Source organism: Python bivittatus, unplaced genomic scaffold (genome assembly GCF_059951505.1).
Source record: "Python bivittatus isolate LINGU-HERP-01145 unplaced genomic scaffold, Pbiv_v1 ctg000510_np1212, whole genome shotgun sequence".
In the NCBI taxonomy this organism is placed as follows: domain Eukaryota; kingdom Metazoa; phylum Chordata; class Lepidosauria; order Squamata; family Pythonidae; genus Python; species Python bivittatus.
The window spans coordinates 2,191,410-2,207,291 of NW_028277081.1; the positions used below are offsets into that span (position 1 = coordinate 2,191,410).

At 57.4% G+C, this 15,882-nt stretch overlaps 1 protein-coding gene across 4 annotated transcripts in view; it reads right to left on the reverse strand.

Moving 5' to 3' along the window:
- Nucleotides 1-985: 985 nt before the first annotated feature.
- The window catches only part of PHC2 (polyhomeotic homolog 2), a 36,903-nt gene continuing 22,006 nt past the window's right edge, over nucleotides 986-15,882 (reverse strand). For 3 of the 4 annotated variants that reach the window (XM_088147636.1, XM_088147637.1, XM_088147635.1), the window contains exons 10-15: nucleotides 5,365-5,567; nucleotides 4,943-5,066; nucleotides 4,370-4,484; nucleotides 3,927-4,068; nucleotides 2,857-3,148; nucleotides 986-2,269 (exon numbers count right to left, since the gene is read on the reverse strand). In XM_088147636.1, the coding sequence (XP_088003762.1) occupies nucleotides 2,115-2,269; nucleotides 2,857-3,148; nucleotides 3,927-4,068; nucleotides 4,370-4,484; nucleotides 4,943-5,066; nucleotides 5,365-5,567 (1,031 nt within the window). In that variant the 3' untranslated portion in view covers nucleotides 986-2,114. Of the gene's footprint in view, nucleotides 2,270-2,856; nucleotides 3,149-3,926; nucleotides 4,069-4,369; nucleotides 4,485-4,942; nucleotides 5,067-5,364; nucleotides 5,568-12,590; nucleotides 12,732-15,882 lie in introns of those variants that run through there. The other variant, XM_088147638.1, reaches the window with a different exon arrangement.

Sequence of the window (15,882 nt, forward strand, 5' to 3'; positions counted from 1 at the left end):
CCGTCGTAACTTTGCAGAGTTGCTAAACGAATGGTTGTTAAGCGAAGACTACCTGTAATCCATAGGCCGTTTCGAACCTCCAACGGTGGATCTTCATCTGCAGACGCGACCGCCAAGCAAACATAACATGGCCAGGAATAACAGCAGCCATTCACCTGTCCCCCAACCACTAAAGGTGTGCTCGGACCCCAATTCCCAGTGGCGCCTCCCCATTGGAACAATGGCCCCGCAGCGATCCGCATGGTTCCCACCTTGCCCGCCTTTAAAAACCTGGCTTTTCCCGCAGGACTTGGATTAACGGGTTTTTTCCTTCCCTGAATGGATACTGTTTTTATTGCCGGAGCGTTTTTCTATTTATTGGTGTTCTGAATTTTGCAAAGCCGGCCAGCATCATCCAGAACAAGGCAAGCTATAAATTCAATCAAAATTAACACGGCGGTTAGTTCCCGTTGGGATTCCCCTAGAGCGGTGTTTCTCAACCTCGGCGGCTTTAAGATGCGTGGACTTCGACTCCCAGAATTCCCCAGCCGGGGAATTCTGGGAGTCGAAGTCCACGCATCTTAAAGCCGCCGAGGTTGAGAAACGCTGCCCTAGAGAGTCACGAGGGGAGAAGGCTGATCCGAAACCTGCGTGGGGCGGAGGAACCTGAGGCCTGCTAGACCCCGGATGTCAGTTCCCATCATCCACAAACGCCGGGAGCTGCCGACTGGGGTCAGTGGAAGCAGCAGCCAGCGCCATCTCCAGGCACCAAGATCCTCCACACCTTCCCCAGAGCGGAGTGAGGTCAAGCTCTGTAAGGAACAAGGACCGGAAACCGCCTAAGAGCTACACCCAAATCTTCCAGCTGAAAAACACAAGAACGACCCACTCTCTCGACCACTCCGGCAGCACCATCCTACCTCGAGGTCTTTTCACCTCCCCGCCCTGTTTCCCGGAAGCCCAGAGCGAGATTTCTCGCCCTCCCAGGCGCAGCAGAAGACCGTGTTCGAGAGAGACTTTTTTTTTTTCCCAAAGGAGTTTATTAAAAACAAGGTGGTGGAAGAAACAATAGAAGGTCCTTTGCTCGCAGCCCTGAAGGCTGCCGTGAGTGTCCAGCACAAGGGAAAATAAGGAGGCATCGCCAACAGCCACCGCGGGGGAAAACAGCTCAGCTGCGCTCCCAACTCGCCTCCCGTTCCGTCCCTGATCGCCCTAGGCGAGCCCACCCACTCTCGACACACCTGCCCCATCTTCCAGAGAGAAAACCAGCCTCTCCTGCCCTGCCTTGCTGGACTTTTTGTTCTGTTTTGTTTTTTTCCAAATGGGGGGGGGGTGCTTGCAACAAACGCAAAACGTTTTTTAAGGCAGCCCGGAGAACTGGTCTCAGGTCCGTGGCAGCACCTCCCAAGGAGATTTTTGGAGAGGGGGGGCGAGTCCAGGACGACCAATTCTTGTGGCTCAAGCCTGGCCCCTCCCCATTTTCAAAAATGGGAACAAAAAAGGATGGTTGGGGGGAAGAAAGGAAGGCATCAAGGCTGCAGGGGGCCCCTCATCCGGCCTTCCGCCGAGGTGCCGTTTCTGCCTAGGAAGCCCAGTGCTGGCCCCACGGAGCCCAAAAGAGCTGCAGGGGGCGGGGGGGCAGAGAGATGGGGAAGTGCACTATGTGGCACCACAATCACGCACACACACACCTACGCAAAAGTTTAAGGCAACGGTCCTGTTTGGCTTTGAGGTTCCCGAGAGGCTTTGTCCAACGCAAAGGGGGTAGGGGGGTGGTTGGGGCCGTAGGGGAGCCCGGGGGCACCCTCCCTCCTCCTCTGCCCGAGGGGCACCACCTTCCTCCCCGCCACGTCCCCTCCTTTGGCAGGGAGAGGAGCGGGTGGGGTCGTCCAAAGGGAAGCTACAGATTACTACGTCGTCATCGTATGTACACGGCCCCACGGCCCTGCCCTCGGGGCATCGGGCCGCCAAGACGGGGGTCTGCCTCTTCTCCCCGGCTCCATCAGTGGGGGCTCTTTGTGCTCAAGTTACCTGTGAGAGGAGGGCGTGCAGGCCCAACGGCCAAGTCCACCTGAGCTCTCCCTCCCTTCCCCAAGCTGATCGTCCACCCTTGGCCTGGAACCAGCCACCAGCTCCTAGGAGTCTTTCAACATGCAGATGCGGGCATAGATCTTCAGCGCCGGGCCCAGCTTGATGTTCATGGCGCTCATGAGATGGTCCTCCTTCAGCAGCAGCAGCGCCTGGCCATCAATCTCTTGGGTGCGGAACTCCTCGGCGATCTCCTGGCACCCTGCAGGGTGGAGAAACGGACCCCATCAGCTCAAAAGACTCTCCAACACACCAAACTGACAACCCCCAAGACGTCCAGCAGCCCAACCTGGGGGACGGGCAGCTTCCTGGATGTAAAGGAATTTAAGGATGACCAGAGTGGGACAGATTGAGGTCAGTCCTTTGAGGGAGGCAAAGTCACCACGCAGATTCCAGGAATGCTACTTTATTGCCACAGGGCAGGGTTTCTCAATCTCAGCAACTTTAAGATGTGTGGACTCCAACTCCCAGAATTCCCCAGCCAGCAATTCTGGGAGTTGAAGTCACACATCTTAAAGTTGATAAGGTTGAGAAGCCCTGTTGTAGGGTATCATAACAGAACCTTGGAAGCCTGCCAGAGTTTCTCTCTACTTCATCTTATACCTAACAAAATCGAGATGGGGTTATTTTAAGTTTCTGGCACTTGCTTTAACTTCTCTCAATCCCTTTATGCTTGAGGCTAGAGGCCACCCTTCTCATGGCACTACAGGTGAATAGTGGTCCAAGGAGACAGGGCTCCAAGTTCTGCCCCCCGGGGGGCTCTTCAGGGCCCTTGCAGAGGTTTCTTACCAGGCAAGGAGTGGATGAATTCGTAGACGTCCTCCACGTTCCACTTGGTGGGCTCGCTCGGCAGGAAGTGGCGCTCCATCCCCACCAGGTCCCGCACATGGACATCGGGTAGCTCCATGTCTCGCTCGCCCTGGCGCCGACGGGAGGCGGACGAGCTGGCTGAGATGGGGGACAGAGGCTCCTCGTAGCTGGAGTTGTCCGAGCAACGGCTGGAGTCCTCTTGCCCATGGCTGAGCTGGAGCGAGCCGGGCACCGCCATGGGACCAGAACTGGGGGGCAGGGAGGCTGGTGCCTATGGGCCCAAAAAGGGTACAGACCAGGTTGGCACAGTCACCCTCTTATCCATTCTAGCTCACAACTGCTCCCTCAGATTATCTGAGATCTTAGAGCCTTGCTGACCCTCCAGCTCAGGAAACCCGCAACTAGCGACGGCAGACCTCAAAGTCTTTTATGCTGTCTTGGAACAATTCTGGGATTCATTCCATTAATTCAATATAAATTATACATAATGATAAAAATGCAGAATTGAACCTCCCTTTTTTTTATTTTTAGCAATGTACCACGTGTGCTCCTATATCTGCTTCCTTGATCATTTCCCTACTCCATCACTATACACATCCACAGGGTGTGATTCTGTGTCAGTATTTCTCAACCTTGGCGATTTGAAGATGGACTTCAACTCCCAGAATTCCCTAGCCAGCAATGGTGGCTGGGGAATTCTGGGAGTTGAAGTCCACCCATCTTCAAGTGGCCAAGGTTGAATAACACTGTTCTGAAGCAACTTGCGTCAGAGAGAGATGCTTCATCCTCAGCACCAAAAACCAATGTCATCCAATTTGTTGGTGCAAATTATTCCCATTTTACAGATGGGGGAACTGAGGGTCAAGTGTTGCAAGAGAAGAAATCCAAACAGGAAGGCACCATAATCTTCCTGCAACTGCCCAACATTTTAGAGGAAGGAGAAGGAAGAGAAACTGCTCCTGAATTTCTCCACAATGTGAAAACAGTTCTTGAAGCCTGAGTACCTTGCACTGATGAGACCCCCCCTGCCCCTCTCCCACCAGCCTCACCGGTTTCTTGCTTTCTTTACTGAGCGATGGAAGGGCTCCCTTGCAGGGCCGGCGTCGACAGTGTGAAGGCGTGCTCGGTTTCTGAAGCTTGCTGCGGTCTGGATGGAAAAGGCCTACTCGCTTGGTGCAACCCACGTTATACCTAGGGGAGGGGACAGAGAGGTGAATACGCTGGTGTGGAGAAGGAAGACCAAGTCTCCCATGCAAATCCAAGCCAAGTTTGATCCTGCTTAGCGTGGAGATCTGGGTGTCCTCAAGCAACCATTGGCCAGAAAGATCCAACTTTGCTCCATGGGGATGGCCTAATGTTCTTGGCGAAGTACCCAGGATAGGAAGGCTGTACTCCAAAGCATTAAGCCTACTTTTGGGTTTACCCTGCCATTATGGACAGTCAGAGGGAGCTCCGGGGCCCAATCTCAGTCAGGTTTTGGGTTCAGAGGTACCTCTTTGCACACGCCATCGAGCAGAACCGTTTGGAACGCTTGAACTTGTACGCAAAGTCGAGCCGGCCGCAGAGTTCGCATTTCAACTTCGGGGGCGACGCCTCGTCTTTGGATTCTGGGGAGGGAGAGCAAAATTTTTCAGTCAAGGCTGCCCGGCAGGACCCAAGGAAAACCCCACGGCAGCTGGGCAAACGGGCCTGTTTTCTACAGGCGACAGATCCCTCGGGGTTGGGACAAACGTCTTGATCAAGGAGAGGGAAAAGAAAGGAACCGAGAGTGGACCTCCACGGCTGGAACCCCCTTGCACCCCAAATTTTAAAAGGCTTGGGAAAATTATCATTGACCCCACAACCCACAGACACTTAAAAATCTTTGAAGGAATTATCAGCCCGGGGGGAAACATAGGGGAGGGGAAGCTGGGGAACGAGACTCTTGTAGAAAAGTGATGCTTCTTCTCCCGCCTGACCCCAAGCCCTCAAGGGCCATCGGACCCTGCCCCAGCCGAGAGGCACTCTGCACGTGCCCAGAGTCCCCCTCGCCCTTCCCTTTCCCAGGCCACCGGGGCAGACCGACCTTGCAGGTAAGGGTCCTCCATCTCGGAGTCGGTGGTGGTGGTGTCTTGCAGCTGAGGCTTCTCTGTGAGAACCGCCTGAGCATACTTCTTCAGGCTCCCCACCAGCAGCGAGGAGCGACCCACCTGCCCGGGGAAGAGCACGTTGGGCGTTTAGAGAGCCGCCTTCCGAGAGATTTGGAGCCCCGCAAGAACTGGGGGCGGGGGAGAGGAGGAATACTTCCCGTCCCCCACCCAACCAGCCACCGGGCAGGTGAAGGAGAACCTGGCCGTCCGTCCATCCGTCCACCCCCGGACGCAGAAGGCGGCCACCCGCAGCCCCCTTCAATCCCACCACCAGCCCTCCAAGGCCCCCTCCAGCACCCAGCTCCCTTCCCGGCGGGGGGGGGGAGAGAGAGAGAGAGAGAGAGAGAGACGGACGTACCGGGAACGGCTCGGCGCCTTCCTGGATCACGAACCCCTCGATCAGGTGAGTCAGGATCTGGGGCTTCACAATCGCTTGTGGCAGCTTGTTCTCCCCGTTCTGGGGCGCGGCGCTGGGAACGGTGGAGGCAGCACTCCCGCTTCCCGATGTCATTCCGGGGCTGCTGGGGTCTGGGGGCGTGCGAACGCTGCCGGGGCCTGCCTCTGCCGGGGAGAGCGAGGAGGGGCGGCGTGATGCAGGGCTGGAGACAAAGGCAGAGGCCCCGGGCGGGCGCAGCCCCTCCCGCCCTCCCCTGATTACCATACAGCTGACTCCCCCTCCGCCAACGGGTCCGACCCACGTTGGACGGCCCCTCGACCCACATTGGACGGCCCCTCGCCCGGGTGGGAAGCGGGCAGGGGAGAGCAGCGGCCGAGCTGCACGAGGACCCCGGGAAGCGCCCGGGGGCGCCAAGGAGCCCCCGCGCTCAAGTCGGCCCCCAACCCACCACCCCGAAGGGCCCGGGAACTTTAAAGTCACGCCGCCAAGCACAAAGCCGGACCCGCCCGCCCGGGGTGTCTCGCGCCCCGGACCCCGGGAAAGCTGCGGTGACCCAAAGGGTTCTTGCTGGACCAGTCCCCGCTTGGGAGACTCGATGGGGGGGCCGGGGGGGGAACCATTTGGAAACTGTCCTCGTGAGCCAGCTCAGAGGAGTTTCCACGCGGCTGTTCAGCACTTTTGCTTACAAAGCGGACTTGTTAGCTATTCCGACCACCAAAAGGAGGGGGAAAAACTCTGCTCCAGGGACTTCACTATTTTGGGGCCTACTGAGGTTTCCCAGGGCACAAAACCACGTGTATCCCTGTCTCCCCCCAGCAAATAACCCCCCAAAAAGAGAAAAAAGCTAATTATGCAACCATCAGATCCTAGCAAGGCTTTTACTGATCCTAAAACCGGGGTGCATTTCAGGGCAAATGCCAAATTGAAACTGCTTTTCCATCCTGGCCCCAAATCAAAACCGGCAAGAAGGGGATGCAAATAGGTCACTCCTCCTAGCGCCTCAAGATCGGTGTGTAAATTTTGGTAGTCGGGTAACAACTGGAATTGGAATATATTGGAATTTCCAATATGGAAAATTCCCGGATTCTTGGACATTATTACGATGGTTATCTCCATACAAGAAGATGCTTCCTGACAAACCCAAACGCAATGAGGACTAGAAACTTCAGGAGGCTGTGGTAAGGCAGAAACCACAGAAAAGCAGGTCTGTTGCTTTTCTGCCTGAGTGGCCAGAGTTTCCTTCCTCCAAGTGCTGACTGTTGCATTCAGTAAACCGTTTACAAAAAACAGAAAGGCAGAAAATGCATTCAATAATATCTGAATAATAAATGAAATAAGCCCTCCTAGCAAACTGAAGACGTTCGAAGGAGCACAGAAAAGAGCTTTGGAAGACATCCCGTATCTATGCGCAGCTTCTGCGATTATGTTCCTTCTTTTCAAATACTATATTTGGGGAGGGGAAATAATCCGGGACCTGAAAACTGCCCAAAGGCTCTAGAGGTAACCCTGGATCGATTCGCAAAGAACGAAGAATTCTTTGGATTTGCAAAATATAACAACAGCAACAGGGCCTTCGTGCAGAAAGTGCTTTTTGTAAAATGGGAGGACCAACAAGACAAGTTTGGGCCAAGTCCTCCAAAAAAAAAAAAAGGAATTACAATCAAATCCACCCTTCGCACAATTTTCTGCGCAAAAGTACCCAAAGCGAGAGCGCGGTTTGCAAATTAGGCAAGGAAGCCAATTTTTGCTTTTATCTGCAGATGGCAGAGTGAATCGCCCGGGCACGTTTCGATCGCCCCGGAGGTCAAAACAGAGATGACGCTCCAAGCAAACAAAACAGACAAAAAAAGGGCTCCAGGTGACGCGCAAAGCCCTCGGCATGCCCGGTCGCCTGGCGACACGCGCACGAGAGGGCTTGTGGCCCGCGCTGTGGCGTGACGCGGCTCCAGCAAGAGCTCGCTCTCCCGCCCGCCTGCGCAACGCCCCGGAGAAGCTGGCACTCCCATCTCGCGCGCCTCTCCGCCAGCCTCCCCGGCTGCAGCGGGGAACGCATGGAACATGCACAACGGCAGCCAGGAGGCCCAGCGAGGCATGACGGGAAGGGCCCGGGCAACAAAGGACGTCCAACCGCCTCCGGCGGGCCCACAACGTCCAACCCTCGGCCGCGGGTAGGCCGCCCGGCCGCAAAGCCACTCCACTCTCATTGGCTCTCATCCAGGATTTAGTCCGCGTGCATCTCCAAAAAACCAAGGAGGGTGAACGGTTCACGGATCCCCAAACGCTCATCTGCAGGAGGGGGCCTGCTGCACCACTTCATGAGTCTCTGCTCTTGCCCAAGCGACACTCCACGAGTCACCTCCTCTTGACAATCTGGAGACTTGCCCAAATCTACCACTCAGGCAGAAACTAAGCGGGGTCCCCAATTATTATCTATTTTGTACCCCCAAAGTAAACCTCCCAGGTCTGTTCGTATCTAATGACCAACTACCGCTGGTGTAATCATTACGTGTTGAAGGAGCCTAAATTGTCGCAGTAGGCACAATGGGCTAAACCCGTGTTTTCCAAACTGGGCCACGTTTAAGATGGGTGGACTTCAACTCCCAGAATTCCCCAGCCTGCATGGGTGGACTTCGATTCCCAGGATTCCCCAGCCACAATTCTGGGAGTTGAAGTCCACCCATCTTAAAGGGGCCCATTTGAAAAACATTGCGCTGAATCATAAGCCATGGCTGATTTGATCAGCCAAAACCAAGCCATGTTACCACTTAAAACAAAGTTGATTCCAGCGCCCATTTCCAAGGCTGAAACGAGATGGATAACCAGAACCCCTTGCTCACCCTAGTCCCCCAGAGATTACATTTCAGCTCCTTCCAGTAAGGATATCTAAGATACACGCAGGTGTGTGTGTGAATGGAGACTTTCCAATCACAGGTACCTTTCAACGTTAGGTGCAGTTCCCAGAATTCGCAGCTAGCCAGGTTCAAAATCCCCACTAAACCACAGAATATCTCTCAGTAAATAAAACAGTTGTGGGTAGGGGAATCCTGTAGCCCCTTGGAAATACACGGCATTTGAAAACTATTCCTTAACAGCACATGAACGCTGCTGCTTCTCAAAGCTTTCCGACAGGAGCTATTCCAAGAATCCAGATTAAGCGAAACTGACATAAATCTTACCTAAGGTTTTTAGAGATCAGCCAGAGTCAGAATGTTTTTTGTTACCCCGCAAAAAGGGAGCAACATTAGCCTCAAACTCAGAGGAGCCCAGAAAGGACCGAAAACATTCTGGTTTACACTCTGGGGAGCCACTACCAGCTGGTGGATAAATTCCCCCGCCATGCTCAACGGGTTGAACCATGTCTTGTTCAACAAACCAGAAATAGCTGGGCTGTCACATGTTAAGCCAGGAGTTCCAAACCACAATGGCGGAGTTCATACCTTCCGCTTAGCCCCAAAAGTCTGGGCGTTAAGTGCGAAGCCGGGTCAGCAGAACCGGGGTCAACGGTTTGGATCAGCGGCTGGGTTAACCATGGTTAGCCCATTACACAAAGGCAGCTATGTCTAGCAAATTAAACAGGTTGCGTGAGCCCCCCACTTTCTAACCGTTTCCTAATATGCACCTGAAGTCGTTCTGCTGACCCCTGTCTGTTCCTGTTCTTGGATTATCCAGGATAAAAGGTAACCTAGTTCATTATCCAGGGTAAAAGGTATCAGCAGACCCTGGCTACCTCCAGACTCTTTTCCAGCCACAACTCTTAACCCTGCAGGACCTCCCAACTTTTCTTTGCGGTGCTAACAAGCCACCATTCTCAGAAAACGAACCAAACAGCAAGGTCTTCTACTTTTCCCTCTATTACCCGCCAATCAAGCCACCATGTTTAGAAGGGTTATCCGTGGTTCTCCAGCCCGAATGGACCGACTCCGATTCCCAGCTTGCACAGTTCCTTGTTTTCAGGGTGGGGAGAGGGGGCACCTCTTCAACCATGCGCAAGAGGGCCATGGGGGCATGGGAAGCCCAGGAGGCCACCGACGTTTCCCATTTTAAGACAGTTTAGCAGAATCCAAGAAATGGGGCAGGGGGCAGCCGGAAGGGCCCCGCCCAGGAAGAAGCACCACAGCCCCAGCCGAGCGCCTAACACATCAGCACAGCGTGCAATGGGGCGGGGGCAGCAGCTGTCGCAGGAGACGTGCCAACGGTGAGGACCAAGAGTCCCTCCACCAGGCACGGGCACAGAGCCAGGGTTTCTCCAAGCCGGTGGCCCATGCGCCAGTCCCGAGCGCTCCGCCCCGCAGTCTGGGGCACGAGAGCGAGTGGGGGGCTGGAAAATCCCCCCCCGAAGCGGCTGTCATTTGGAGAGGTGTTTCTGCTCCCCAGACGGAAGGGGAATGCTCAGCATCACCGCACATGCGCGGGCAAGAACGCAGTGGCACGGAAGCCCTGGCAGGGAGGGTGGGAGCCGGCGCCACCCAGTCACAGCACAAAGCGACAAGGCGCCGCCCACCCAGCTGCGAGTCTGGGATTCATTTGGTTTCTTTTCTCACGCCTGAGCAAGCGTCGGTACTTGGGGATCGGCCTTTTACAGACGCGCAAATGCCCCCCCTGTGTTCCTCTCTCTGTGGACATCCACCGAGGCCCTGAACCCACCAGATGAGGACGGAGAACAATCCCCCCCCATGGCCATAATCCGACCAGTCCCTGCCCGCCCTTCTGAATCGCCATGTGGGCTCCTCACAGTGCAAATGCCAGCTATCGGTGGGGACAGGCTTTGAAAGCAACAGAAACCCATCGCCCCGTCACGCCCGCCCAGGAGCTCCCAGGGCGGGGGCACGTGGTGCATCCACCGGGAGAACAGGCGTCAGCCCCTCCCAACAGAACTGGAGAGGGCCCCTGCTGCATCTCTGCAGGAGTCCCCATTCTCCCACTGCATTCGAAGGCCTATCAGAGACACAACCCCAAAACGCAAAGGGGGAAGATGAATTCATGCCCTTGAAAGCTGACTTCCCTAACGCGTTACAGGGGACGTTTAACCAATTCTCCCATCGTAATCTCTTAGGAGAACATGCAGAGCCCTGCCCGCCCCCCCCTGGCACACCGCAACCCGAACGGACACAGCCCACCAACTCTTCCTACAAAGCCCGCCAAACGCCACTCCGTTCCAGCTGAATTTTTTATTGCTTGCTGCCGAAAGGCAAAATGCAAATTGATTTCAAGAGCAGCCGAGGCGGAAGAACGGAAGGGAACCACGACGGAAGCGAGAAAGGAGCGTTTGCAGAGTCATAAAAACAGGATCATAAAAACAGCCTTTGTGTCCTTCCCACCCTCTCGGGCACCCGACTTCCTTCCGGCAGAGGGAGGTCCTCACGCCTCATGCCCGGAAAACGCCTGGAATGTTTCATCGATCGCACTCTGTGATGCAGCCAGCAGGCTCCCGATGTTCGCCCAGGAACTAAAAATCAGCCTGATGGATGATTTTGAGCCAGCCGCTGCCCCCACCTCCTTGCAGGGCTAAGTTGAGTTAGCTTATAAGGAGGTGACGCTAAAGTCCTAAAGCGGGTCAGGGCAATTTTATTTTCCCATTCCTTTAGGGGTAACTCGGGAAGGGCTGCCTGATGGGGGGCACTCATTCTGCCCCAGCACCCCGTTTTCCCTCTTCCCGAAGCCTTGCCCTTGCACCTTGCAGAGAAAGGAAAGATGGCCCCTCCAGGACTCGCACTGAGGCCTTACGGAAGAAGTCTGGAATCCGAGCGGGGGGGTCTGGAGCCGAGGGGGCTGACCTCTGCTCCAAACAGAGCACGGAGCCACCGACTGCCTCGCACTGAGGGCTGCACGGCGGTTGGGTCCCCCCGGCTCAGGGGGACGACAGGCCCAGCCGTGGGGACGGGGAAGAAGCAAGCGGCCGTTAAGGGGGAAGGTCCAAAACTATCTCTGGGTCCTGGAAAAGTCCGAGAAAGAAACTCGAAACAGCCCCGCCTGGATTCTGTTCGGCATCAAACGGGGCAGAGCGGTGTTCCTCAACCATCCAAGTTGAAGATGCCTGGAGTTCAACTCCCAGAATTCTCCAGGGCTGGCTAGGGAATTCTGGGAGTGGAAGTCCACACTTCTTAAAGTCGCCGGGGTTGGGAAACGCTGGAGGGGAGAGCAACGCCAGCAGGCTGGCACAATTGTTATGAGGCCCCCCCAGCCATAAACAGCGTTCTTGGAATCCCAACCTGGCCTACCCCAAAGGGCCGGCCCACAGGTTGGGCTCAAATGGGACTGTGTCCTGAGTGGGCCAGACCCTCGCAAGCGCCCCGCCTTTGGGTCCACAAAGCCATCAGAGAAGCCACCTGCGAGACTGGTCTGAGCGCCACCGCTAATGGCAACACCACCGTGTTTTGATAACCCCGGTTAGGGCTGGGGGGGCTGTGTGAATGTTCCCGGCATCATCTCTGCTGGAAAGATTTACGGACAGCCCAGCACCCCCGACCGCCCAACGTCTCCAGCCCCAGGACACAATGCCCGTCAGGTGCCAGCCGCACCGTTTGAGAAAGGCTCGATGGGGGCTGCAGTCCAAAGCCTGGGGGGGTGGGCAGCATGCCTCCAACTGAAAGGGGGCCAGTGAGCAGAGAAGCCATCTTAAATCACGTCCACGCCCTGGCACCCTCTTGCCCCCGCAAGATCACGCCCGTTTCACCAGTCATGGGAGTTGTAATCCCGGCAGGGACCGACTCCCAGGCGCCCTCCTTCAACTTTGCCCCGACATACAACGGCCGGACTCGCTCCTAAGACGCCCCCCCGCTGCACCGCCAATGAGCTCGTCTTGCAACCGGGCGCCCTCCGGGCGGGGAGGACTCCAGACCAGAAGGCCCGGACCCGGCCGGCTGGAAGCACGGGCGCTGGAGTCCCCGAGGAGGTGGCCGGTCCCCGGTCCCCGGTGCCCGGTGGGAGCGCGGGCGGGTGGGACGAGGCTTCGCGGGGCGCAGCCCCAGCGCCGGGGGAGGCCCGGGAGGCTGCGGCGCCCACCGGCTCGGCCTCCCGGGGGAGAGGAGAGGAGAGGAGAGGAGAAGGCGCGGCGGCCGCGGGGGGGTCCGCGCGGGCCCGGCGGAGCTCCCGAGCGCCCAGGCCGAGGAAGCGCCCCCGCGCCCCGGCCACCCGTCCGCCCGCCCGGCGCCCCCGCGAACAAAGCCCGCGCGCGACCGGCCGCTCACCTGAGTCACCCGCGCCGCCGCGCCGCCGCCCGGCCGCCCCGGCAGAGCGCCATCCGCGCCGGGCGCGCTAGGGCCGGGCGCCGCGGCGGGCCCGGGCAGCGGCGGCGGCAGCAGCAGCAGCAGGAGCGGCGGCCGCCCGCCCGCCACGCAGCATCGGGAGCGGCCCAGAGGCGGCGCGGGGCCGCGGGGCGCGCCGCTCCGCCCCGCTCCGTGCGCCCTGGGCGCGTCGGTCGCCAAGGCCGGCCGGCGCTGCGGCTCCCGCGGGACCGGGCGCGGGCTGGGGCGGAGGGCGCGAACAATGCCGCCCGCCGCGCGAGGGAGGAGGAGGAGGAGGAGCGGCGGCGGCGGCGGCGGCGGCGGCAGGGCGGGGAGGCGCAGGGCCGCGGCCGCCGCCTCCTCTCCGCCCCGCCGGCGCTCATTGGCCGCGCCCGGGGCCGCCTCGCCTCGCCTCGCCTCGCCAAGCCCGGCCGAGCGCAGCGCAGCGCAGCGCAGCGCCGCCTGCAGCCCGCGCCGGAGCGCCCGGCCCGGCGGCCGGCAGGGCACCTCCGCGGCCCGGGAAGGGACGGGCAGGCCGGCGCCCTCCCCGCCCGCCTGGCGCTCTGCTAGACTGCCCCTGGGCGGGGAGGCTCCACCGCAGCGCGGACTGCGGCTCTCCCCCGCTGCCGAGGCCAGGAACACCCGCACCTGTCCGGAGGCTTCCTCCGCGGCTCGCCTGGCGCCCGCCGCTCAGCCCAAGGGAGCGCGCCCTTCCCGGGCCCCGGCCGCGGCCAGGCTTGGGCTGCTGGAGGCGCAGCCTTCGGGGCGGCTGTGTTTTGTTTTATTTCCGCGGGGACGGCGCCCGCCTGCCCGCCCGCCCGCCCGCCCGCCTTTGTCCCGGCCGCTCGGCTGATCTATCAGGCCTGCCAATCACGTTCCGCCCCGCGCGCCCGGAGCAGATGCTCGGTCCTTGGCCACGCGCGCACACGCGCGCACACACGCACGCCCCCCTTTTGTTTTTGCGCTGCGTCGAAAGCCGAGAGAAATTCGGAGGGGCTCCGGCGTCCCCCCCAAAGGACGCGTTAACTGGGTGGCATGAAAGAGCCCCAAACGGAGGCGCCACTTTCAAGAGCCCCAAACTTTCCAAAGCGGCTTCAACATCGGAGCCGCCTCCCGCCCCCGCCCGCCGGAGGATGCCCGTCCCACGTCAGGACTACGAGACCCAACATTCCCAGCTAACACAGCAACGGGCTGGGATTCCCCTTTGTTTTACGCCCACTCTTTTTCTCCTTTGGGGAGCCAAAGGTCACCCTCTGCCTCAGAGTAACACGGGGGGCTGCCCAAACACACACACACACCCCCGAGTGGGCCAGGACAAAGGGTTGGGCTGAGCAGGAAAACGAAATATTGCAGCGCTAACAATGCATCGGTTTATTCCATTCCCCAACTTTATTTCCTTTTTTTTTTTCCAGTTTGGACAGGGGGTTATTTTAGTTTCTATTTCTCCCCGGGGGTGAGGTTTCTATCTTTGCGTGGCAGAAACAGAACGGAGGGAGAAACTCAATTCAATTTACTTTTATGCGCACTGAAATCACTACTTTTGATTGTTGGCTGTGAGATGTAGAGCTCAGCTTTCGCTAAGGGGCCCAGAGCCTGGATCTCCCCATGCCTGGGCCAGCATCTTCCCCACTGAACCCCTGGGGTTCCTGGACACAGGGAGGCAGCCTCACTCAGGAGCTTCCGGGGCTAAAGGAGTATTAGAAGCTGAGCCTCCGTGGTCCCTGGAGTCAAAAAGGAGTCAAAAACATTAACCCGGAAGAAGACAGGAAATTGCCAAGGAAATTGCTGGGATGTGTCTGTGAAGTTCCCAGGAATCAAGTTTGTACTTAGTAAAAGCAAGAACACCTATTTGGGGAGGGATGTCAGCTTAGATGCAGTCACAACTGAAACGGCAAAGGAAACACAATTCTCTGTGTGTCAGAAGCCTCGCAATCAATTAACCCAAGGGGGGTGGTAGGGGAAAAGGCATTAAGCAGAGTTTGGCACACGAGGGGTTTTTAATTTCAGCAATCACTTTGCAGGCGCGGTATTACTTCTCAGTAAATGAATTTTTCTTTGGACTTATCTGAGTTTCAAGAGGAGCTCCTTTTACTGGGGACTGAGTACTGCAGGTCCTTACGCTGTGTAAGTCACTTTGGAGACTCTCATTTCTCCCCAAGGAAACTGGCACAGGAGCGTCCTCGCCCCAAGGCTTGGGCAGAGGCGCCTGGTAAAAGCAAGTTTTCTTTTCAAGGGGACAGGGCACCTTTTTAGCTCCTTCGGACTACAGTGCCAATAATTCCCAGCCAGCATGCCCAGGATCTGTGCCAGCTGGACACCATGGGAGTTCGAGTGGAGGGTGGAGTTTAGAAGATGTCCAGTTTGGAGATTTGGACAGGTTAACAAAAGAGAGAGAGAGAGAGAGAAATCCCACTAGAACAAAAATGTTGGTTTGTTCTAATTAACCCGACATCTGGTAGAACAAGAAGGGAGGGAGGATTATTCAAGCCGCAAAAAAAATATGGTTTAAAATTATTAAGGGGACAAACCTCTTGTGAAACTAAAGTTAGTAGGGGAAGAATTGCGCTGGGGAGAAATTGTATTCAAGGGCTATTTTTCGTTTTGCGGCCTCCAAGGGCTGTTGCTGCTGGTGCAAATTCAGGTGGGGACAGGGCTGCATTTGAAAGCGAGCGTATTTCCAGTCGTGCCAAACCCTGATTTCTTAGAAATACATTGGCAGTGGGGATTTGGGCCCTGCATCCTCTTTTTATCTTTTTTGCAGATGCTTTTGCGGACCAAAACAAGCTGGAGCTGATTAGGGAGCGAAGAGCTGGGAGTCTGCATGAGAGAAGGGCAGCTGCTGGGAGCCGGGGGAGGGGGAGGCAGGTGTGTGTCTGTGTGGCCCACCCCTCAATTCCCCATTTCTCTGCAGGACCCCCCCATGCATTATCAACGGGCAAAGGCATAGGGCCACAAGCAGCATTGTCCGCCCTGGGGGGGGATTATCTAGCCCCCTGACGGATGCAGATGTGACCTCACCCCTCCCAAGGGGGGGCGAAGTTTCGCTCCATTTAACTTGAGTGAAGGGGCTTTGGAAGCTGGGTCAGAGATCCAGCTGTGGGGTGAACCGGATAAGGCAGCCCTTTTGTCTTTGGGAGAGTGCCCACCCCCCCACGTCTGGAGAGCAGACAAAAAGCCGTGGCTCGCCTGCTCCCCACCCCACGGACCGGGGAGAGAAATCCCCCGCAGCTGGCAGAACATTTCTGGGCGAGAAATG